The 24,260-nt window shown below is 39.4% G+C and overlaps 1 protein-coding gene across 2 annotated transcripts; it reads left to right on the plus strand.

Moving 5' to 3' along the window:
* The first annotated feature begins 1,026 nt into the window (after positions 1-1,026).
* Positions 1,027-23,600, plus strand: col2a1a (collagen, type II, alpha 1a). Of its 2 annotated transcripts, XM_038308973.1 has the most exons (54): positions 1,027-1,341; positions 2,623-2,832; positions 3,806-3,822; positions 3,943-3,975; positions 4,505-4,537; positions 4,657-4,710; positions 4,996-5,088; positions 5,496-5,573; positions 5,872-5,916; positions 6,017-6,070; positions 6,343-6,396; positions 6,780-6,833; positions 6,965-7,018; positions 7,133-7,186; positions 7,282-7,326; positions 7,434-7,487; positions 7,604-7,648; positions 7,763-7,816; positions 8,190-8,288; positions 8,390-8,434; positions 8,564-8,662; positions 8,753-8,806; positions 8,906-9,013; positions 9,137-9,190; positions 9,336-9,434; positions 9,560-9,613; positions 9,954-10,052; positions 10,191-10,244; positions 10,349-10,402; positions 10,482-10,535; positions 10,624-10,677; positions 11,132-11,176; positions 11,328-11,426; positions 13,116-13,223; positions 13,353-13,406; positions 13,510-13,563; positions 13,668-13,721; positions 14,158-14,211; positions 14,500-14,607; positions 14,764-14,817; positions 16,954-17,007; positions 17,102-17,263; positions 17,437-17,544; positions 17,739-17,846; positions 17,964-18,017; positions 19,146-19,253; positions 19,350-19,403; positions 19,514-19,621; positions 19,705-19,758; positions 20,245-20,352; positions 20,436-20,724; positions 21,515-21,702; positions 21,799-22,032; positions 22,109-23,600. In XM_038308973.1, the coding sequence occupies exons 1-54, from the start codon at positions 1,248-1,250 to the stop codon at positions 22,253-22,255; spliced, it is 4,458 nt and encodes a 1,485-aa protein (XP_038164901.1). In that variant the 5' UTR covers positions 1,027-1,247; the 3' UTR covers positions 22,256-23,600. The 2 variants fall into 2 exon arrangements, with proteins under 2 accessions (XP_038164901.1, XP_038164902.1); XM_038308974.1 differs by lacking the exon at positions 2,623-2,832 and having other exon boundaries at positions 1,028-1,341.
* The last annotated feature ends 660 nt before the right edge of the window (positions 23,601-24,260 follow it).

Here is a 24,260-nt window from a genome sequence, read left to right on the forward strand (position 1 = left end):
GCAGCTATCCCACTGCCCTGCCATCTCGCAGCATTCCTCCGACCAAACACACAGAGGCCTATTGTGTGTGCTGGAAGAAGGCAGAGGAGGGTATACAGTCAGAGCACCAGAGAAAACTGATGTGTGAGGATGAAATGGACTCAGTATTCAGGCTGGATGCTGACACAGACCTATAGTGAGGTTGTGTTCAGATATATTGGACGTATTGCACAGCCGAGGTATTTTGGTTGGGGGTTTGCACTCAATGGCTAAGATAATCTTGATTGGCTAAAACACCAGTGTTAAAGTAGATATTTGCAAACATTGACCCTCATTTAGTGATCAATGCATCAAAAAGACCAGCACTGATTTAAATGGAACTCAAACATATATGCAGAAATGTGCTACCTTTTTCTTTAGTAGCAACTGTTTCACCTGCTTTATGATAATCTAACTTTGTTGCTCTTTAGTCCAGCATAACCCAAGATTTATGGAGCCTCTTCTTCTAACAAAGATCCCCTTTCATTTGGACTTATCTTCTGTAGAGTTTCTTATTAAAGATCATTTGTGTGTTTCATCTAACCTGTGGCTCAGCTTCATGATTGAGATTTTTGGTCTCTTGGTGCAATCTTGTCGAAACCCAGTATGGTCACAGAGTAATAGAAGTCTAACATTTGCTGCAGATCATCTAATAAATGTCTGATTTCCACACAGGCTGGACCTTCCTCAGTGTAGTGAGAATAAAACAAAATAGCTGACTGGTGTTCTTTAATAATTCTCTCAACTTGCATATGTTTAAGTTGCATGCAGCTTAATTAAACTTTCTCCTGCTTGTGGCTCATTGTATTTTTAATGGGAAAGTGAAGGTGCACCTCCAGCCCAGGCCCAGTGGGTCAAGTCATGAAGGAGGGCTTTGGTTAAAAAAAATTACCCTGAGTGTGTGGCCGCCAACAGATTAAGAGGGGAGGGAAAGGAGGTTCAGGTTACGGCCTGACAGGGGGTCCTGGGGGAAGGACCGGCGTTTTGGAATATACGAAGATCCATACAAGGCACAGTGGACATAAAACCGCGGTGCTTGCCCTGACGAGCTGGGTGCAGAGTGCCAGCTCGGGCCCCGCGTTGGATTCCACTTAGATTTTGGAAGGTTTCACTGCATGGTGCTGTAAGTCTCTGGGAACTTGTACTTAACACACCACCTGACTGTAAAGCCTGGTCTCCGGCGTCTCTTTCATTTCTCATCCAAGCTCCTGCATGTCTAATATTTAGACATGTTGCGCTTTGTGGACTCAAGGACTGTTCTGCTACTTGTAGCATCCCAAGTTGTTTTACTATCCGTGGTCAGATGTCAGGAAGAGGAAGATCGTAAGTTCCATTGAAAAAAAGAGATGTTTTACTGGTTTGAAAATTTAAAAAAAATTTTTCCAAGTGCTGCATTGGTTTTGTCAACTGAATCTGTTAAATAACTTTGCTGTGCTTTGCTTTCTTGAATGTCATTTACTAAACAAGATTCAAATGTCTCTCTCAGACAGCTTGTTCATCAATCTAGGTGAGAGTATGATGGTTAAGGTGTTAGATGGAGAAGCAGGTCTGTTCTCACCTGTCCAGCCTTTCTGCTATGTGTGATCCCTCTAAGACACTTTAAAAGTATTTCAAAGTTTTTTGTAAGATTGCATTTATAGTCTGACAACAGCAAACATGAAGTCAGACACACTCTGACCTTATACTTTAGGGTTTAATGTGCAAAAAGGAAATTAGGGTATGGATAAAGAGGAGTCTGCACAGCAGGTGATCAACAGGTTTAGATGTAGGGGTGTTTTTACCAAGTTGGAGGAATGCTGTACTTCCTTGCAACTATTTGAAGGTTTTTTGTGTGCATGAAGCTAAGCTGTGTGTTCAGTAATTTGATGGAGATAAGTAACCAATTCTTGCAAAGTTCATACAAAACAAGTCCCCTATTCTTACTTTATGTGTGTGAGTTTACACTAGTGCTTAACACAACAACGTTACCCAGACGGAGAACTTTAGAAGGAGCCTATGTTTATTCACAGCACCAGTCTGTCAATTGGGCCCAGTATCCCCATAATAGAGGTTCATTCATACAAGCAGTGCAGCAGGTTAAATACACTCTGTGAAATACCTCAGCTTAGTCTCTAGCAGGGACCGTTTGAGCTGACATTCAGGAAGATGTAGCCAATGAGTTTCTCTTAAGCTGAAGAGTAGCACTTTTTTTTTTTTTTGTCATTCATGTATATAATAGTTTATTCATTCCTACTGTAAAACACAAATAAGCGTTATTTGTGGTTTATAGTGTATTTATGGCTGGATATTCATCATCATAAACAAAGACAAAATATTTGTAATCTATATATGCAGATGAAAGAGTCATTTTTGCTATTACTTAATGTAGGATTTTTTACCATGTATTTTTTGATAAATGGTGATTTTTTTATGCCCCTCCTGTGAAACCATTAACTCCTCCCACTTCCTCACTTTCCTCCTTTGACCCCTTTTTCTCACTTTCGACTCCTAATCCAACATGATCTCCTCTTTCAACTCATCACACTGAACTCATCTCTCTATCTTTCTGTTTAACCAACCACTGCTGTCCCTCTCCTGACATCCGCCTCCTGCTGGCCACCACAGAGGAGGCAGGTGGCTGTGTCCAGGAAGCCCAGCAGTATAATGATAAGGAGGTGTGGAAGCCAGAGCCGTGCCGCATCTGTGTGTGTGACAGTGGAGCGGTTCTGTGCGATGAGATACTCTGCGAGGAGGTCAAAGAGTCATGCACCAACCCTATCATCCCACCTGGAGAATGCTGCCCCATCTGCCCTGCTGATGCCACTGCCCCTTTTGGTTGTAATTTATTTATTCACACACATATAAATAAATTACATTTCTCGCTTGCATTTAAATCCATAACAAGCTGAGACTTTTGAATCTGGAAGACACTTTGGAGCCTATTGCTCATTGCTGATGAGGTCAGAGGAACTCACTGATTACGGTGCATACGTGCATATGTTGCTTCGACTGAATCATGTTTTAGTCGGTCATGCTCCAGTTTTCCCTATTCTAAAGTCTCTGTCTGCTTCTGATTTATAGAGACAAGATGAGCAAGAGCAACATTACTGTGATTTAATCACTCCCTTTCAAAGTGTGTGATTTTAATCTTAGAATATGATGCCTTTTGTCTTCATCTAAATCTTATCTTCTCAATTTGTCATAAAGCAAAACCTGTCATTGAACTCAGTATCAAAAACCTGATTCACTTTCTTCCCTAAAAATCTTTCCAAAGCACTGATTTTAACTATACTGTGCAAGGAGTTTAAGTAAAAACAATAGATTTTTTATATTAATATTGCATCTTTGACAATTTATCGACAAATAACTGCTAAAAATTGGTGTTTATGTAACAAAGCATGGTTTAAAATTAGCAAATTATGCATAATTTTACCCCATCATGTTTTAGTGAAAGTATAGCAATTAGTTTTCTAAACCATTCAAATAAGAAAATTGTTTGCTTGTCAAAATTTATTTTGAAATAAAATAAAGTCAGCTTCACGTTCGTAGATGCAAAACATGTAACGCTTTATATTAAAAATTAAATGTGCCTTCCATTTAAGGTTTTGCATTAATGGATAACGCTTGCCATATTCTCTTAGCTCACACCTGCTTCTGCTGCTTTATTTGCATCTCTAATATATGTGTTTAATCTCTTTAGTATAATTATAGAAATTATAGGTTAGATAAATCATGTGTTTGGACATTTTTGCTTGAAGTTATCGTCTTTAATGAGCTTCTTCCTTTTCTGTCATTGATCCATCTGCAGAGGCGTTTGGTGCTAAGGTGAGACAGCGACCATCATCTAAAACATCATCATATGTTTAAAAAAAGACCAATTATGTATGGACTCTGCTTTTTTTGGTTTTTAACTTCACCTGATAAAATGTGTCTTTTGTGTTTTAGGGTCAGAAGGGAGAACCAGGAGAGATTGCAGATGTAAGTATGGTTCCTCACAATAAGTCTCTACCCACTGTAATGGTTGAAATATCCTATGATTATTCTGCTACTTTAACTTGAACTTTTATACTGATTATTCATAAACAAACAACTTTTTTACAGAATTTATTTCTAGACCTTCCTTTCTGTAAGGATAAAAAAAATTTTACATCATAAAACTAGCTGTAATGACCCAAAAGGTATTAGTGAAGAAAAACCCTGCATTCCAGGAGCATAATGAAGCCTGGAAAATCCTTTTAGATCTTCCAGTAGCTCCCCTGGAAGTTCACCTCTAAAGAAAAACAGGTCAGCCAAATTAGAGGTCAAAGGAGGTGATTGGATTGGATTAAAAGAAAAAATCACATCTTGTCAAATGAAATCACCGTTGAATTTTGCTAAACTTTTGGTTTATCGACCTCCTACGAACTTTTGGTTTATTGACCTCCTACTAAGATAAAGGTACCGGAGACATGTCTGTTTAAATGATGGATGAAAGTCGTCAACAAAATACTTTTATTTTCCTGTCCAGGTTGTAGGACCTAGAGGACCACCTGGCCCTATGGTAAATATTTATGCTTCCTCTACATAAGTTTGGGGTTCTAAATAAGTGATCCGTGCAATACTAAATAACACCTTTTGTTTTTAATAGGGGATTTAGTCTTAATATGCTTGTTCTTGCAGGGCCCTTCTGGTGAACAGGGACCACGTGGAGAAGCTGGCGCAAAGGGCGACAAGGTAACAAAGTACTTCCTACTTTTGCAGACAGAAAGCTTTAAGAGTTTTTGATGCAGGTCATATTAGGCTTCCAAATACCTTACCATAAAATGCTGAAAACTTTAAGAATATATAATGCTAAACTAACTGAACTTTCATATGTGGCTTATAACCGAAAATACAGTGTGATTATAGAAATGTGGTATTAAAAATGGTTCCTTATAAATTACATAGCAGCTTACAATTGATTACCTGAAAGTTGTAAAGGGAATTTGATAAAAAAAAATCCCTTTGACTTTTACATAGGGAAGTCCCGGACCAAGAGGAAGAGATGGCGAACCTGGCGTACCTGGCAACCCTGGACCCCCTGGACCACCTGGACCACCAGGTCTCGGAGGAGTAAGTAGGAAGAAACAGACTTCACATCAGATTTCTACTCAGATGACACAGTATTACCTCCTTGATGCACATTATTCAGCAGACAGCTGACAAACACTAAGAGACATCACAGAAGAAACAGAGTAAATGAATAATAACTGGCCTATTTTATTATTTGTCCAAAAGCACAAGAAAAGCAAAACATGGAAACTTAAGAAGCAACACAAACCATGCTCTAATTCTAAAGTAGCAGTTATGAAAAAAACAGCACATGAACTAAAATATAATATTTCAAACAGCGCATTTTTGTTTTATCAGGTAGATGGAATGTCTTTAGAATAAAATAACACTCTTATACAGCAAAGGCTGATAAAGTTGATGAATTTCTTAAACTTTTTCTGTTTTATTGTTTTCTTTTGTTTTTGTAGAACTTTGCTGCTCAGATGGCCGGAGGTTTTGATGAAAAGGCCGGAGGTGCTCAGATGGGTGTGATGCAAGGGCCAATGGTAAGCAGGGCCTTTCATTTTTACTTTTATTGGATCTAAATATGAAAGATGGAAGCAGCACTTCTATCTTCATTGATAGAGGTGTTTTTGCAACCTTTTAGGTCATTGATTTTTCTCCACGTCAGAGAGTTCCTTTTTTAAATCCCTAATTATCGGCTTGATTTAGAATAATAATTTCACCAATATATTTTTTTATATTTTATGTATACATATCAAATAATAACCTTATAAAACAATATAATAAATTAAATTATTAGATTCTGGGTTAAAAATACGTGTATGTCATGTGTCATCACAGGGTCCCATGGGTCCACGTGGTCCCCCTGGACCTACCGGAGCTCCTGTAAGTTCAATCATTTCAAATAATCACTCACTGTATGATTTTATTCTGGGTTACATGCTAAATGTCATCTGTTTTGTATTCTTTTGTTTTTAACCAACAGGGGCCACAGGGTTTCCAAGGTGCACCAGGAGAGACTGGAGAACCAGGCCCTGCTGTAAGTTCTATAAATGGATCCCAGGATGTACTGTACCTGGATACCTAAAGAACTGATTTCAGTGATTTGGTAGCAACAACACCGACTTTCATAAACACATTCTGGTTATATCCTGTATCTTTTTGTTCTCAGTCTACTGCAATACTCTTTTTAAGTTTATTTTTTTTAAGCCAAAGTTACATTTGGCTTAAAATGCTTTCTTAAATCGTCATTGTGTGACATACAAACATAGATCATGACTGTAAGTGATGTCTTATTTTGCTTTCTGACAGGGACCAATTGGACCTCGTGGACCGCCTGGACCATCTGGAAAACCAGGAAGTGATGTAAGTCTGGACATTTCCTCTCTACCTGGAATCTTTAGTTCACTAAACTAAAACCTCTAAATCAACTTAAAGTTTTGCAGCTAAACTATATTATTTAAATAAAAAAAAAACACTTTTTTAATAAGCATATGTAAAATAAAAACTGAGCAGTTCTATCCAAATCTTAAGTTAAATAAGAAAACCAGCAGAACCTAGTTATCAAGTAGTATTTCAGTACAGCCTGTTAGGCTGCTGGTAGAGACAACCTGTTTACCAGCAGAGGGCAGTGTTTGTCTCCTAACGCTGAGAACTTTATCCAGTGGTTCCTCTCATTTCAGGAAAGCATGGGACTTCATGTTTACCTGTATATCTTAAATAATAATAAACCCATTTCTCTTTTTTAGGGGGACCCCGGCAAACCTGGTAAAGCTGGTGAACGTGGACCTGCAGGGCCTCAGGTGGGTTATTATTAATCATTTTTAATTCAATGTTTAATTTGTCCCAACCCTAACTTCATCACTTCAGAATTATTAAAGGTCCTGCCTAGAAATTTGGGGATAAAAATGTTATTCTGTTTTTTTTTTTTTAGGGAGCTCGTGGATTTCCTGGAACACCCGGACTTCCTGGAATAAAAGGACACAGAGTAAGTATTGCAGCCTTTGGTGACTGACAGGAAGGGGTGAATAAGTAACTGATTACTTTTGTGAGGTTCATATCAGGTTTATCTTCTGATGCCATCATGTCATGCTCCCTGTAGGGTCACCCTGGTCTGGATGGAGCTAAAGGAGAGACTGGTGCTGCAGGAGCCAAGGTACAGTTAACTAAAATGAATCATCAGTTTTCCAAAAGCTTAGTTTTAGTTGCTTTTGGCTTGCATCTTTTCATTTTCTCCACCCTTCTTTACAGGGTGAAGCTGGTGCAGCTGGAGAAAATGGTTCCCCTGGACCAATGGTGAACTTTCTCAACCTGCTTCCCCAAACAATCAACATTACATGTGTATATGCGAGAGGTAAAAGCTTTAAATAATATAAGCTGATCATTTATCTCCTCTATCATAGGGCCCACGGGGTCTGCCTGGTGAGAGGGGACGCCCTGGTGCTTCCGGAGCTGCAGTGAGTAACTTTTTTTAACACACCGAGTTTACTTTAATTTTGCTGATTTTATTCAACAAGTAAAAAGCCTTTATTTTGATGCTGAAAGATAATTGTCCTTTCTCTGCTCTCTCCAGGGTGCCCGTGGAAATGATGGCTTGCCTGGTCCTGCTGGTCCCCCTGTAGGTATCACTATTTTCTAGCCGGCTCATCTATTTTATCACCTTCATTATAACAGAAAGAAAGCTCTTGCTTTAATCAAGACAATTGTTTTTTTTTTTTTTTCAATTTTGTAGGGCCCAGTTGGTCCTGCTGGAGCTCCCGGTTTCCCAGGATCCCCAGGAGCAAAGGTTTGTCCTGATAACAAATATATTCACAAATATGTAAAATTTGCTTTAGATTTACTAAAAAAAAAAAACTTGAAAAGTGTGGGACTGCAATTTCAATTCACCTGTTTTAATTCTTTTTAATGCAAATACATCCCGAAAATAATTTTCTGGTTTTTGTTAGTAGGTTTAACACATAGCAATGCCGTGTTTAACGGACTTCTCTGCAAAGCTACTGTCATACTTAGCTTTTTACTTTAAAAATAAAGTATATAATTTATTCTGCCGAAAATTCAACTGTGAGAACATTGTGGTGAAAAATTTTATTTAGATTAAATAAGTGCAGAGTACATTAGTAATTTAAGGGAAATGAAAAACACCTGTTGTTTCCTGTCAGGGTGAAGCTGGTCCTACTGGTGCCCGGGGAGCTGAAGGACAACAGGGACCACGTGGAGAGGCTGGTACTCCAGGATCTCCAGGACCAGCTGGGGCATCGGTTTGTTTCTTATGATTCTTTATCAATAACCGGTTCAATGTTTTAACATACTACTAGTTTATGTAGATGTAGAGTAATTTAATGCTTCTGTGTCTCTGCAGGGTAACCCTGGCACTGATGGTATTCCTGGAGCTAAAGGTTCTGCTGTAAGTCCACTTGTTCTCCACTATGGTTTAGCAATTTCTTATTCTTTACCATTAAATAATTCGAAATACATTCTTGTGGATAAAACACGATCCTCTACTTTAAATTGCACTGTATCTTTCTCTATGAAGGGTGCTCCTGGTATTGCTGGTGCCCCTGGATTCCCCGGTCCCAGGGGTCCACCAGGACCACAGGGAGCAACTGGACCTCTTGGGCCCAAAGGACAATCTGTAAGCCATCTAGGATTGATGATAAACCATAGAAATACGGTTAATGAGGTAACTCTCACCTGATTCTCTCTTTATTACTTTGATGTTTAGGGAGACCCTGGTCTTCCAGGGTTGAAGGGTGAAACTGGACCAAAGGGAGAGCTTGTAAGTTGCTTTGTTTTGACCGTATAAAACATAAAGATACAACAAGAGACTCTAGGTGATATTAGAAGATCAGATATCAAAATATCTTCATATCTTTAGGGCCCTGCTGGTCCTCAAGGGGCTCCTGGCCCTGCTGGAGAAGAAGGGAAGAGGGGTGCAAGGGGTGAGCCAGGAGGTGCTGGACCAATCGGACCTCCTGGAGAAAGAGTAAGAAACCAATATCTTCATGTTACCATGAACAGGTTGATGGATGTTTTAATACTGATGTAATTGATTTAGACCCACACACACACCCTGATCTAATATCTGCCTATTTTGTGCTCTTTCCAGGGAGCTCCTGGTAACCGTGGTTTCCCAGGTCAGGATGGTCTTGCTGGTGCTAAGGTTGGTGCTGCCTAAACAGATAACTGTTCATTTTGAATATGTTTCACCCATTTGACGTAAACTTAGCGATTTTATTTGCAGCTTTAAAAATGCAGGACAGATTTGCCAAAGCTGATTGGTGTGACACATAATTCACTTTCTTCAGGGTGCCCCCGGTGACCGTGGTGTCCCTGGTGCCGCTGGGCCTAAAGGAGCGACTGGAGATCCTGGTCGTACAGGCGAGCCCGGCCTTCCAGGAGCCAGAGTAAGTTTTGCATCCCAAAGATTATAAAGGCAGATCAAATCCAATTGGTTTCCCTTAATGTAAAATGAATTTGATTCAGTGTCTAAATTTAGCTGCCTTCTTTAACATTCATTGACTTTTCCCAGGGTCTTACTGGTCGTCCTGGAGATGCTGGTCCCCAAGGCAAAGTCGGAGCTTCTGTGAGTAAAATGTTGATAAATTTTTTTAGTATATTACCTTGGACATAACTAATGTTTTTCTGCACACAAAAAAGCTTCAAGCCTAAAATGAATTTTAGGCCTTTTTGAGTTTAGGTTTCACACCTACAATAATTGCCATAAAATATTTTCTTTGAAACAAGCTCATTGCGACTTTGAGCAATTTTAAAATCAAACCCTCATTCCATTAACCTACACTAAACAATAAACATCATTAATGTGATAATAAATTGGTTTACAATTGGTATATAGTGAAGTGTTACCATTAGAAGTCTTAGAAATTGTTCCTGATCTGCCTTCTGTTTCTTGTTGCCTTTAACAGGGTGCTCCTGGTGAGGACGGTCGTCCTGGTCCTCCTGGCCCTCAGGGAGCCCGTGGACAGCCTGGAGTGATGGGATTCCCTGGACCAAAAGGAGCTAATGTACGTACCTAAACGTGTTAAATACAAAACCTCCTTTACAAATGCAAGAGTTGAATACAACAAAAAATCATAGATGCAGATAATGAAACCATTTTAAGTGTTTGACAGGGGTAATTATAATAATTGTCTCTTCAATAGGGTGAACCTGGAAAGGCGGGAGAGAAGGGACTTGTTGGTCGACCTGGTCTAAGAGTGAGTAGACCTTCACCATAAATACTCATTTACTAAAAAACTAAGAGGAACAAAATTAACCACTATATAATGCTTTCTTAACTTAAATATTCCTCTTTGAACAGGGTCTACCTGGAAAAGATGGTGAAACTGGTCCATCTGGACCTCCTGGACCTGCTGTGAGTAGTATAGTATCATATTAGTATAAATTTTATATTGAACTGTCATCTAGAATGATGTCCACATTTATCAACTCAGGGACCTGCTGGGGAGAGAGGAGAGCAAGGACAGCCTGGACCTCCTGGCTTCCAGGTGAGCATCTATTCACATCAAACTGCTAAAACAACCATACATGAATCTGCTTTAAAAATTCACCAACTGCCTTATTGCTTTTGGACAGGGTCTGCCTGGACCAGCTGGTTCCCCAGGAGAGTCTGGAAAACCTGGAGATCAGGTAAGAGAAAAGAGCAAATATCAACATAACAGATTAGTTGCGTCTGTTGGTTTCTCTGTTGTCAACATGCTTCTCCAATCTCTGTGAAAAAAAACACAAACATTTGGTAGCAGCCTGAAACACTGGAGAAAAAAGCTTAGACTACAGTAAAAACTAACCTCTACTCTACCTAATAATAATAGCTTACTTCCTTTTTATCCATAAAGGAAGGAATCAAGTGGTATAGTGTCTCTGGTAAATGTCAATGTGATCATTGTAAAGATATTGGAGATTTTCCAGTACTGACCATAAATGCTAATCATCTTTTCCTATCAGTTCTGTATTTTAAAGACTTTGAATTTTGTTTTTCATTTAAAACCTCTATCATTTCTGTAATAATGCAAATACCCATCAGGTGCATTTGTTGGTGAATAATAATGCAGCACTGTGATAAGCTTATGCTTGTACTTCACAGGGTGTTCCTGGAGAAGGTGGAGCTCCAGGTGCTGTTGGACCCAGAGTGAGTCAACATGTTTCTTATTGTCAGAGTCATCATTGCAAAGCAGACTTGGTTTCACACCTAAAGATCTTTATTCTAATTTAATGTTAGCATTTTTTATGTTCTACTAGTTAATTGTCTTTGTATTCTTTTTTTTTTTTTTTTTTTACAGGGTGAGCGTGGTTTCCCTGGTGAGAGGGGTGGTGCTGGGCCTCAGGGTCTTCAAGGACCCCGTGGACTTCCTGGAACACCTGGAAGTGATGGACCCAAGGTCAGTGGCTGATTTCTACACAAACTTAAATTGTTGCTAAGCTCAGTATCTTAGGGACTGATAGACATTCACTAAGCGTGACCTTGAAAAAGGGATTCAGTGGACGTGGTTTTACATATTCATGTCAGTTCAAGTAATCTAAAGCTTTGAGGTGCATTAACATCTCAGTGAAGATGTGTTACTGAATCCAAGGTCATTATGCAACTATGATTATGAAACAAACAAATGCCAGTTTGATTGTGTTAAACCTGTTGGGTCTGGAAACTATAACTGTTTCAGAACTTTCATCTGGGCAGAAGGCAATCACCACCCTGACTGGGTCCAAAAAAGCTTTCTAAAGACAGATGAGTTTACCTATGAAAACTTATTGTAACCTATTTTGATTTGAAATATCTTTTGGGGAAATGTAATTAAAATTTGTCCAAATTGAACTAGCTTAGCTCTACAACAAACATTTGAGATAATCTATGATAATTACTGGAAAAATAACTTTCCTATACAGTCTATACAGATTTGATCTTTTGCCTCACACCAATACTACTCAAACTAATTTTATAGTCAAAGAAAGAATGGAACAAATGATTAAATGCAATTCATAACAGATAAATTAACCTTTTGAGGAAAAGAGCTTTGCAAATCTGCCTGGATCGATCTGGTAAATACTATAGCCGGTCACATCCTAAACTGTCTTGTTTCAAAATTACTTCAAGTTGACTCAACCAGGAGCTTACAGAAGAAAATAAGTTCAACGTCCAAAGCATAGCAGACATAATTTGTGTTAGTTAGGGTATGAGTTTATGAATAAGGAGGAAAGAGGCTGAGTAACAGGAGAATTGCTTTTCATGGGTGAAAGACACTTCTAGTCAAAAGGAAACACAGATCACACAACTTCTTAGAGGATGTATGTCCATGTTGGTGAAGAACTCAAAAAGAAGGTTTTACCAACATCTTTAATGGCGCTGCTGTGATGGACTGCAGCTTCTTTGCTGCTTTCCATAATAGATTAACCCCAGAATAAAGCTCTTCAAAAAGGCCAGTTTGTGACCTTAAGGTGAAGAATACTTTATGTGTGAGGAAAATTATCCAAATTACACCAACAACACCTCTTAATGGCTCAAAATGGGTCATATTGGTTTTTATATCTGGACTTGATTCAATTCAGATCCTGTTACATGGCCTCAAAGAGGCTGTTGTGGAGTTGAATCAAGTAGATTCTGCCAAAAAGAGTGAGCCTTTGTTTCTTTAGGAGCAAGTAACACACTGACTGCCCGCCGACTCAATTCCAAAAAGCAACTTTCTTTTAGTTTATTCAAATAATGATATTTTGTATTTAAGTGTTATTGATAAAAAAAAAATGTATTTGATGATCTGAAACATTTACCTTTCCCCCAACACTGCTTTACTCAGGTTGCAGTGAGTCTTTAAAGATTCATCTTTAAAGGAGCTGGGTTCATAATATAAGGCCTTTTCTAACATGGCACTACAGCTTTTTTCAACTTCTCTAGCCAATATATTTTTGAAGAGGATGTTTTTTATTTAAAACATAATTTTTCTCTTGATATTAAATCTTCTGAACTAATAGAAATTCTTAGTTTTTTCTAATCTAGAGAGGAGCAGGAAAACCTTTGCTTAAGATCAACTGCTTCAAATACAACATGACTAATTACATACCTTCCTTGTCTTTGTCAGGGTGCTATTGGACCAGCCGGTGCCCCTGGAGCTCAGGGACCCCCAGGTCTGCAGGGTATGCCTGGAGAGCGAGGAGCCGGTGGTATCCCAGGAGCCAAGGGAGATAGAGTAAGAAACATATAGTTGGTGTTTGAAAAACCTTAGCTTTGTAGATTATGAAACAGTGTAGTTCTAATTCATTGGAATGAGAAGGAAAGGATTACCTTCATTTTTCATGGGTTTTTTTTTGTCTGACAGGGTGACAACGGACAGAAGGGGCCTGAAGGTGCTCCAGGAAAAGATGGTGCTAGGGTGAGTTCAAAAGAAATCTTTAAACTCTTATGACTGGCTTTATAACTCTCTTTTCTTTAACATATTACGTCTTAATTCTTTATCGTGTTCCTCTCTGGTGCAGGGTTTGACTGGTCCCATAGGTCCTCCTGGCCCATCTGGACCAAACGGTGCCAAGGTAAGAATCCCAATGTTGCTCAATTGATTGGTAACAAGTTTTAAGATTGGATTTAAATGGAATTCATAATCAGTTTTTTAACCAGTATTTCTTTCAACTTCCAGGGTGAAACTGGACCTACTGGTCCTACTGGTGCTCCTGGGGTCCGTGGTGCTCCTGTAAGTACTTCCTGTTAAACAGGAACATAACATGATAGTCAGGTTGTGTGATATATTCATGGGTGTGAGATTTCAGAGTTCTGATATTTAAAAATCAGCTTCTTGTTGATGGTCTTTTGGCCTATTTCCGCCTACAGCCCACAATCTTACTCCTGGCATAATTTCACAGAGCTTAAGGTTTTCTTGTGCTTTCCCAGGAGAGTTCTAACATAGTCAACTGATAATGTCATCACAGGATCAAGTACTTATTTCCTCAACTCGATAAAAAAAAAGGATGTGTGAAACAGAACAGTAATAAATATTATGTCATATTTTTTTCTTCTCTGTCCATATTTATTAGCATATTTTTGGTTTGGTTAATATGACTGACCTGTGCCAGTCTCTATATTTCTCTTAATGAGCTTCTACTGACAACCTCTGTACTTTGTTCTTGCAGGGTGACCGTGGTGAGGTTGGTCCTCCTGGACCTGCTGGCTTTGCTGGACCTCCTGTGAGTAAATAAGCCATTGTTGTTTGTGTTCATTTCAAGGCACTTTCCAACAATTCAACCAGATCATACAGTCAGATTAGTTCAAAGTGTTTTATCTAAGGAAAACCAACTGGTTGCATCAACTCATTGACTCTTCAGCAATACCTCACACTAGGCATGCATGCAGTCACAGTGAAGAACAAATCTTTCTTTTAACAGGAAGAAACCTGATAAAAACAGTAACAATCCTGTTAACAAGGAGTTTAAATAAAACTTGTGCATTGACATTCCATTCATTGTACTGTTCAGGGTGCAGATGGTCAGCCAGGTGCCAAGGGAGAGCTCGGAGAGTCTGGGCAGAAGGGAGAAGCTGGTGCTCCTGGGCCTCAGGGACCATCTGGAGCTCCAGGACCAGTAGTGAGTATTTGGGACAAAAGCTTAGTCCTAGAACTGAATGCTTTGTGTCTTGTAGCCATTTTAAACCATGAATGGAAACATGCAATAGAAAGTAGAAAGTATATTTTTTTCTACTTTTGAGTCACCATGACCAATTGCTTTTTCTGCTCTTTTTAGGGCCCTACTGGTGTAGCGGGACCTAAGGGAGCACGTGGTGCTCAAGGAGCTCCTGTGAGTAACATGTACTCAAAAAACCTAAAGAAAATCCCAAAAATCTAAATCACAAGCATTTAAACATGTCTGATACTGTATGAATACTGATAGGTCACCTGACACCCACTTTGTTTGATAAAAAATCATTCATTTCTGATCAGAAGTTTAATATTTATAAGTGGCCCCAGCGCCTAACAGGAGTCAGCATCACATTGTAGGGAAGGCATTCAGGAAGCTTTACTGCGGTCAGACTAAGAAATAAAGATGGTTATATTCAGCATCTTTTCTAAAATGTATTTTAAGGCTAAAATTGACATCCATGTTTATACAGATGCATTAATGTCACAAAGTTAAATATGTTCAAACTCTCAATTCAGAATTTGTTAATGCTAGCAAATACACTATAAAACCACAATACTCTGTCTAAACTGAATAAACAACTATAACAATACCTACAACCATTTTACATTATTTTCTAATGAGCTTCAAACAATAGTGAGCTCTATATATCTATCTAATACTTTAGCTGTATAGCATCAGGCAAATGTTCAGGATCTGAGAAGGTGAATAAAGGAAGGTGATGAGTTCAACAATACACCACATATTATGCCTCACATAGCTTTTCAGACTAACATCAGGCGCAGTCATCTAAAGATGGCCTTATGTCTATAAATGGAATCCAGCCAGCATTAATTATAGAACAAGAACTAGGATCAGGCCTGCACTGCTTGTAGCATAAAAAAAACTTTTTTTTTTGAGTAGGAACATTTTACATTCAGGGAAGAAATGGCATTGATGTAAGCCTCTATAATACTCCAGCAAAAACTGGATTATTACGAAACTACGGTACAGATCAGTGTAATCCCAGCCAGCCATTATCCAGCTCTCATTTGATTTAGGAAGCTTTTGAACAGCTAAAGAAAAAACAAACAGTTGTTTCTCAAAAGCAAAAAGGGATTTTTTTATAATAAGTTGTTATAATATAGAGATGTGAAAGGCTCTACAGTCATGAGGTGAATGATAATTTTACTGCTGCGCAGCTTTCAGTCACTGACACACTGCTTTAGTAGGGTAAACCAAACAAGAACACCACTATGCATTGAATGGTTGAATAGAATAGAATAGAATAGAATATCCCTTTATTGTCCCATACAGGAATATTAATGGAAAGTTGAGTTGAAACAAAATGGGGAACAACCAACAGGTATAACAGCAATCTTATAAGAATCATAAAGCCAATCCCAGGTTCACAGGGTATGGACTCTTGATGAGGTCAGTGCTAGAGGTCGTTTTTGAAGTTCCCACAGTTAGAAAATCAGTTTATCTGCTGTTGACGACCCACTATTTTATTCGGCCTCAAGTCAATTAATCTGCTAAGCACAAAAGCTGAAGAAGCTTCATCTTTCATTTTGCTATGTTTTATAAGGGTGCTTTTTTATTTTGAAGCAGGAGATAGCACCTTCCCTATCTGCCAAAATAACTGACACCTGGTTTGATATCAACAGCATACATGTGTGTGTTTGGTCAACAAATTTATCCAACCTATTGTCAAAAAGAAGAGGAAGAATCCAGACCTAACAGTGCAGATAAACTGAAGGATGCTTTTAAAGTAAACTGGGCTTCATCAGCACCTCAGCAGAACCACAGGCTATACATTTATAAATATATGAATATGTATTGTGTACATGGACATACTTTTCAGCAGGCTGAGATTGTTTCATTTACTGAGAAAAATGTTGTTTTTAACTGTAAGACATAATAATCAAAATCAGCAGAAATAAACACAAAATATATCAGTGTGTGATTTAAAAAAATGCAGATAGACAAAACATTAAAGAAAAAATGTGAAAGCTCTTTCTGCACTTCAAGAAACATTTCAATGCCCACATTATTGCAAAACCTGCCACTCTGTCACACAGACATTAATCAGATATATTTATTGATTGAATTATTAAAATAAAATAACTCTTTGAGGATTGATAGTTAAGGATTTATGGAGACACAGCTATGGATCTCGCTCATAAGCTTGTTTAAATTCTAAAACTAATTTGCTTCTTTATGCATATCTCATTTTTCTCTAAAAAAAGGTGTGTTTTTAATTAAAAGCTGCAACAATGAAACAAACAATATATTAAAGTTTTCTTTTTTTGACAGGGTGCTACAGGTTTCCCTGGTGCTGCTGGCAGAGTTGGACCTCCCGGTGCTAATGTGAGTGTCTCACATAAAAACAAAATTAAAATCTTATTTAGGTACTGAATTTTTCCTTTCTCACCTTTTGCAATTCTTTGCCTTTCCATCGCAGGGTAACCCTGGCCCTCCTGGTCCTGCTGGTCCTTCTGGTAAAGATGGTCCAAAAGGTGTCCGTGGTGATGCCGGCCCTCCAGGAAGACCAGGAGATGCTGGGCTCCGTGGACCCGCAGGGCCTCCAGGAGAGAAAGGAGAGCCTGGAGAGGATGGACCTCCTGTGAGTTACCTAGTTTTGGCTCGTAGTAAAATCTGTGACTTATCCTGAGAGTGTTAACCCTGGTGTCAATCATCAGTTATTTTAGTTATATTTTCTTAGATGGCAAATTTCTAATTGATTAATCCAGATACAGCTTTACATGAACATCTGTGATCTCTGTCTTTCCTCTACAGGGTGCTGATGGTCCTTCAGGTCCTCAGGGTTTGGCTGGATCCCGTGGTATTGTTGGTTTGCCTGGTCAGCGTGGTGAGAGAGGCTTCCCTGGTCTCCCTGGACCTTCTGTAAGCAATTTTATCTATGAACTGTTGTCTGCTAGATATCACCAGTGTAAAACCTGATTATATAAACTCAGCTTAGCTGAGTTAGAGTTTGTCTCTATTAGTCATATTGTTCAATAGATTAGAGTTTTTTTTCTGAATTTAGAATGATTATAGTCCTTTCTCAAAGGTGCTGACAACATTTTGTCTATGTTTAGGGAGAACCTGGTAAACAGGGATCCCCTGGTGGTGCTGGTGACCGTGGACCACCTGGACCTGTCGGGCCTCCTGGACTCACTGGGCCTGCTGGAGAGCCTGGCAGAGAGGTAAAAGAGGAGCAACAATAACAACCAAACAGCTGCATTTATAACAATGAAAATATATATAGCAATATATCATAACAGGGAATACCATAGCATGAAAGATATGCTATTGTTTTTTAGGGAACCCCTGGATCAGATGGACCTCCTGGAAGAGATGGAGCTGCTGGAGTTAAGGTGAGGAGTTTTGGCTTCATAGACAGAAGGGAAAGTAAGCATTGAGCATCTGAACATGACTTGAATTCACCTCATATTGTTAAAAAACCCATATAATCCACCAAACAAACACAAAAAACAGCACAGCTTTAGCAATTTCATTGCATGGTTCTACATGCTGTTATGGACTAGTGACCTGTGCAGGGTGTATGCCATCTCTGACCCGGTGACCTTTAGAGATAGGCACCAGCATGTTAGGTTAGGAATCTCTCAAAGTGGGGTTCACTTCCTGATAATCTGAGCTCCTAAAGTGGAATGTCTGACTTGCCCATTATCTATCATCTTAGAAACCAGCTGTGTGTTTGGCACTATTGTCCAGCAGAAAGTGATCAAGAATATCCCCATCCAAACTATGTTCAATGAAATGAACTCTGCCAGTATCACATACTGAAAGACAATCTCACATCATAGTGTTCTGCCTCCAGACTTCACTGTATGGTGTTCTTCCAGCTCTGCTTCGGCTTTTTCTGTTACTCTGCAGCAAACTCTAAGCAAGTGTAACATGCTTTCTCAGGGGTAGACTCCTTTGCTGTGAGCATGCTCGGGGACCATATCCGTTAATTAGGTTTTTACTAAAACTGGACCTACTAATCCCAGGTTTATCCTCTGTGAGAAATCTTGTGAGGAGCTTCTGATTGGATCTGGTTAAAAAAGTCTGACTTTCAGCTGACATTCCTGATGGCGTTCACTGGAACATTCAGAACAGTTCAGCAACATAGGCCATTGATTAAGACAATATTAGCTGATATTAATTTGCCTGAATAGGTTTCAGTGATTCTTGTAGCATTTTTGTTTGTTGTTATTTTTTTTGTTTGTTTGTTATGGCTGCTTATATTGTTGTTTTAACTTTTATTTCCTTTACCATTCTATTTTATTACCTTTTCCTATTGTATAGATTAATCTGTACTTTATCCTAATCTGTGAATTATTTGGGTTGTTACTAATAATTTGCTGCGAATTTTACATCAGTGAGGCCATTATTAATTTGTTCTTCTTCTTCTTTGCTGTAAAAAACGTAAATCATCCAGATCTGGAATTTATTGCAAAGACATATATAATCCTGCATTAAAACATTGTATCCTCCTGTAGGGAGAGCGAGGTAACACAGGTCCTGCAGGCGCCCCCGGAGCTCCTGGAGCCCCTGGTTCTCCTGGGCCAGTTGGACCCCTCGGCAAGCAGGGAGACAGAGGAGAGCCTGTATGTAACACCATACTCTGTTAATGCCACAGAAATACCTTTTAACATCTTACGATATTTTATATGAATATGAGGATCTATCTTGAATTATTTTAGGGTTCTCAAGGACCTGCAGGTCCACCAGGATCAGCTGGTGCTAGAGGAATTGCTGTAAGTATCATAAACCGTAAGATATAAAATATGATTTTAACTCTGAACTAGATTAACAGGCTATAGATACATGAGCTTAAATCTCACAAGTTGGCGAAACTCTTTTAAAGGGACCCCAAGGACCACGTGGAGATAAGGGAGAGGCGGGCGAGCCTGGAGAGAGAGGACAGAAGGGTCATCGTGGCTTCACCGGTCTGCAGGGTCTTCCTGGACCTCCAGTGAGTGTTTTAAAAGCTCCTGTCCTCAGTCTTATTATTTGTCTGTAATTTCATTTGATAATCTGCTGTTTTTGATCCAATAGGGTCCTGCTGGTGATGCCGGAGCCGCCGGACCTGCTGGACCAAGCGGAGCTAAGGTGAGGAAACACAGAGATGAAGGGGAGAAATAAATCAAAGCAGTTCTCCTGCAGAACCCTATGTAATAGTAACATATTGCACAAATCAGTCTTTTTATAAGTTTCCAGTGAAAAGGTGAAGACGAGAGGATATAGCTGCATGTTTTAAATACCCGTCACTGTGATAAGACTCTAGCGGAGGCATTTTATAATTACTGTATGTCAGAAATGTGGTGAACAAGCAGCCAGGTTTCTGCTTCATGATACATCCAAGATTGGAAATGGATTTTGGTGTCCAATAAAGATAAGCTCAGAACTGTGCATGATAAGAAAAACACTGCACAGCTTATCATCATACATATTAGTGAAAGCTTTGAAAGTTAAAAGTTATCCTCTAAACTTCTGTTTGAGATTTAGACTGACAGGCAGAAACTTAATGGAGTTTAACTCCTGAGCCAAATTATAGATAACTTTCTCTGACTGTCACTTTGACACTTGGTTCTATAGGGACCCCCTGGTCCAGTTGGACCTGCTGGTAAAGACGGATCTAATGGACAGCCTGGCCCCATTGGACCTCCTGGACCTCGAGGACGTTCTGGAGAAACGGGCCCTGCTGTACGTGAACGTTTCATACAATCCTCATCTCTTTGTATTCTGTTCATTTTCATTCAGATAACATTTTTCCTGTTTTCTTTCAGGGTCCTCCTGGTAACCCTGGGCCCCCTGGTCCTCCTGGTCCTCCAGGCCCAGGTATTGATATCTCTGCCTTTGCTGGTTTGGGTCAGACTGAGAAAGGCCCTGATCCTCTCAGGTACATGAGGGCTGATGAGGCCTCCAGCTCCCTGAGGCAGCATGATATTGAAGTCGATTCAACTCTCAAGTCCCTCAACAACCAGATTGAGAATTTGCGCAGCCCCGACGGCACCAAGAAGAACCCTGCTCGCTCTTGCAGAGACCTCAAGCTGTGCCACCCTGGCTGGAAGAGCGGTAGGTGGATCTAACATCAAGATATGACCTGTTGCAACATACTAAATAAGCTTTATTTAAAGACTCTTGAGAAAGTGCCAATAAAGTCTACTGACTAACAGTAAAAACAGAAAGGTTGAATGAAATGGCTGCATTTGGTTATTTTCAAAGCCTTTCTTAAGGTTTTGTCACAATACAACCATAAATGTCTATCCCATTGAACTGATACACGGTTTTCAAAAATAGCAAAGCAACAACTGCAACAACCATTTGTTTTCAGCCTCTTTAACTCTGATACCGCTGAATAAAATGTTGCTTAGCCAAATACCTTCAGAAGACACCCTCAGTATAATGTCGGCTGTTCTGTGCAGGCCTAAGCAGTTTATTTAATAATTAGCTGAAGATTTCCCACACAAGTTTTCACTGATAACCTGTTCTTATTCTGAGTAGATTTGAGCTGGTTTGAGAGAAAAGGTGTCAGTCTCTATGTGCAGAACTGAAAGTACACACTCTAAGTATTGGTAGCAGTAATTGCTCTAAGATCCTTTAACTCAGGGAAATGCACTCGATTTTATGCACACTTATATGCTCTACCTACTATGTGCTGGTTTTCAATAAACTGTGAAAATGACCGTGTGAACTTGTAGCTTAAACAAAGGTGACGAAGTTCAAATTTAATCTTGCCCCTACCCTACCTGACCTAGGCTGGAGAAAAGGCTTCATGAAAGATTCCCATAAATTAAATGCAGGGCTTAGTGAATTAAATACCAAACACTTCCTCCTGTTAACAGCATCATTATTATCTCTTCAGGTGATTATTGGGTTGATCCTAACCTGGGCTCCACAGCCGACTCAATCAAGGTCTTCTGTAACATGGAGACTGGAGAGACCTGTGTCTACCCAACCATTCCTAATGTACCAAAGAAGAATTGGTGGACCAGCAAGAGCAAGGAACGCAAACATGTCTGGTTCGGGGAGACAATGAATGGTGGCTTCCATGTAAATATAAAAAAGAAACAAAACAAAGTTATTTTTCGGATCATGTGATCATATTCAGTGAAGAATGCTAACCTGCTACTTGTTTTTTGTTTACAGTTCAGCTATGGCCAGGATGGTCCTGCTGCCAACATACAGCTAACCTTCTTGAGGCTTTTGTCCACTGAGGCATCCCAGAACATCACTTATCACTGCAAAAACAGCATTGCATACATGGATCAGGCCTCAGGAAACCTTAAGAAGGCAGTGCTACTGCAGGGCTTCAATGATGTGGAGATCCGCGCAGAGGGCAACAGTCGATTCACATACAGTGTGCTGGAGGATGGTTGCAAGGTGGGTGCAGAACAACGTTTGAGGCAGTAGTGTCTGTGTGTATTTTGATACTAAAGTCTCTCCTGTCATCTAACAGAGTCACTCAGGCCGGTGGAGCAAGACTGTCTTCGAGTACAAAACACAGAAAACCTCCCGTCTGCCAATCGTAGACATTGCTCCAATGGACATCGGAGGAGCAAATCAAGAATTTGGAGTGGATGTAGGCGCCGTCTGCTTCTTGTAAAGTGGAGTACCCCAATGGCCACCCCCCAAAACACAGGAAATGACAACCATTAAGAAACTGAAAACATTCCACACATTTTCACAATAAAGGAGACTGGAAATTAACAAAAAAAAAAAAAAAAGAAATGTTATAATTTTTTTTCACAACAAAGTGCTCTCCAGGTTGTACTTCCTGGATGTGAGCACTGAAGGGCACCGGCAATATCTGTACACCAAACCAGCATTCTCTGTCAACCCACTTCCTGAGATACAGTCATGTTTCCGTGGCCCAACCGTTGATGGAAATTAGTCTGAGCCAGGAAGGAGGAAAGAGTGGGACCAAGAAACCAAGTTATGGAGAAGAGAAACATGACTTGATGTCACTTATTTATTGTCTAATCTAAGTGGGCAGAGTTGGGATAGGACGGGACGGGCTCACTTTTGTACGTAACAGATGCCTCCCCAGTTTCCACTACAGAACAGCTGCACAACTTCTGCCCCAGTCCTACGCCACCTCCCTCATTGTTTTCCTCATAAATACGGCATTTTGAATCAGTATAGACCTAACAAAAATGTACGTCTTTTTTATTTAATTCCCAGCAAGCTAAATTTATTCTTCTATGGACCAGACAATTATGAGCATAAAATAAAAAATTTTTTTACTGTGTATAATAAATATTTGGTTCTAATGTTGTAAAAGTATGTGTTTATAAACAACCAGTTGGTTTTATATATACATATATAGATATATCTCCACATAATATGTTCCTATATGCACACCACTTTTTGTGGAAAGTGAGGTGTCATGTGGGTTGTATGATTTCATGCCCCGCACCTCTTAGCTACCCGTCAGAAGAAGCTCCAGCTTTCCTCCAAAATGAAGATTGGCTCTGTAGAACTGCTAGTGAAATAAGTTCTGCCTGTTTCTCATGTAGTCACCCAAATTCTTTGAAGCTACCTCACAGTCCAAGACAAAAAAAAATGTGGAGCAGAAATCTTAGATGCCAACAACTTTTAGCTTTCAGGTGCTGAACAGCCGTCTTTGTTTTGGGTGGCTCTTTTTTCAGAAGGTGCTACGAGTCTCCCCTCTCCAACCCTCCCGTCCACTCAACTTTTTATTGATTCCCACTAGCCTCACAGCACACACTCACACTCCACCCTGAACAGAGTTGAGAAAGGATGGACTCCCTGTGGACTCCAAAGCCTAACGGGACGCTGAGGACAGTAGCTTGCAAACAACAAACAACCAGGGTGGGCTGTCTCTATGTGTGTGAGAGCATGTACATTTTTTTTCTTTTGAATAAATTTTATTGTCTTTTGTTTGTTACGCTAATTAATGTAAATTGGAAAATAAAAGGAAAACCAAATTCTGAATAAAGCTGATTTTTTTTTCATTTTACTTGAGTTTTGAATAAAAGAGAAATGGTGAGTTGATGTTACTTCTAACAGCAGCAGTCATGGGTCCTTTTTTTTGTCCTTGGTGAACTTGTATCTCTTGACATCAGATGGGATGTGTGTGTGTGTGTGTGTGTGTGTGTGTGTGTGTGTGTGCAAGTTTTTGTGTAAGCTGTACAGTGTGTGATATCTTAAAGAATCTCATAAAAAGAAATAAAAGTACTGTATTGATATTTGGGATTCTCCTCTTTGAGCTGATATGTAAATGACTTATTTTACAATCTAATGTTTTATAAAACAGCTCTGCAGCAAAAAACATTATTACGTAATTTAAAATAGCGTAAGGCATACAATTAATAATAATGTTAGCCCCAAGACATAAGAGGAGCATTGAAGTTATCCAAATTATTCTATAATTAGTTATGCTGATTCCTAATGACTTAACCACCTAAAAAATCTACATGCCATCCAAATAAGTACCAAATGGAACACTTCATTTCTATTCAGGTTTTCCATTCATCCATCATCACCTGTTTGTCTGAGATCAAGTTGACAACAGGTCCAGACATCCCATCCCTCTCCTCACTGACATCCTCCAGCTCCCTCTTGAGGACCTGATGGTTCCTCATCCC

This window comes from Cyprinodon tularosa, unplaced genomic scaffold, assembly GCF_016077235.1.
Source record: "Cyprinodon tularosa strain WSP-4 unplaced genomic scaffold, ASM1607723v1 ctg651, whole genome shotgun sequence".
NCBI lineage: Eukaryota > Metazoa > Chordata > Actinopteri > Cyprinodontiformes > Cyprinodontidae > Cyprinodon > Cyprinodon tularosa.

Coding starts and splice junctions, on each gene's coding strand:
- col2a1a (XM_038308973.1), top strand. CDS start 1,248: ATGTTGCGCTTTGTGGACTCAAGGACTGTTCTGCTACTTGTAGCATCC. Junction 7,327..7,433: donor ATGGTTCCCCTGGACCAATG/GTGAACTTTCTC, acceptor CCTCTATCATAG/GGCCCACGGGGTCTGCCTGG. Junction 9,191..9,335: donor ATGGTCTTGCTGGTGCTAAG/GTTGGTGCTGCC, acceptor CACTTTCTTCAG/GGTGCCCCCGGTGACCGTGG.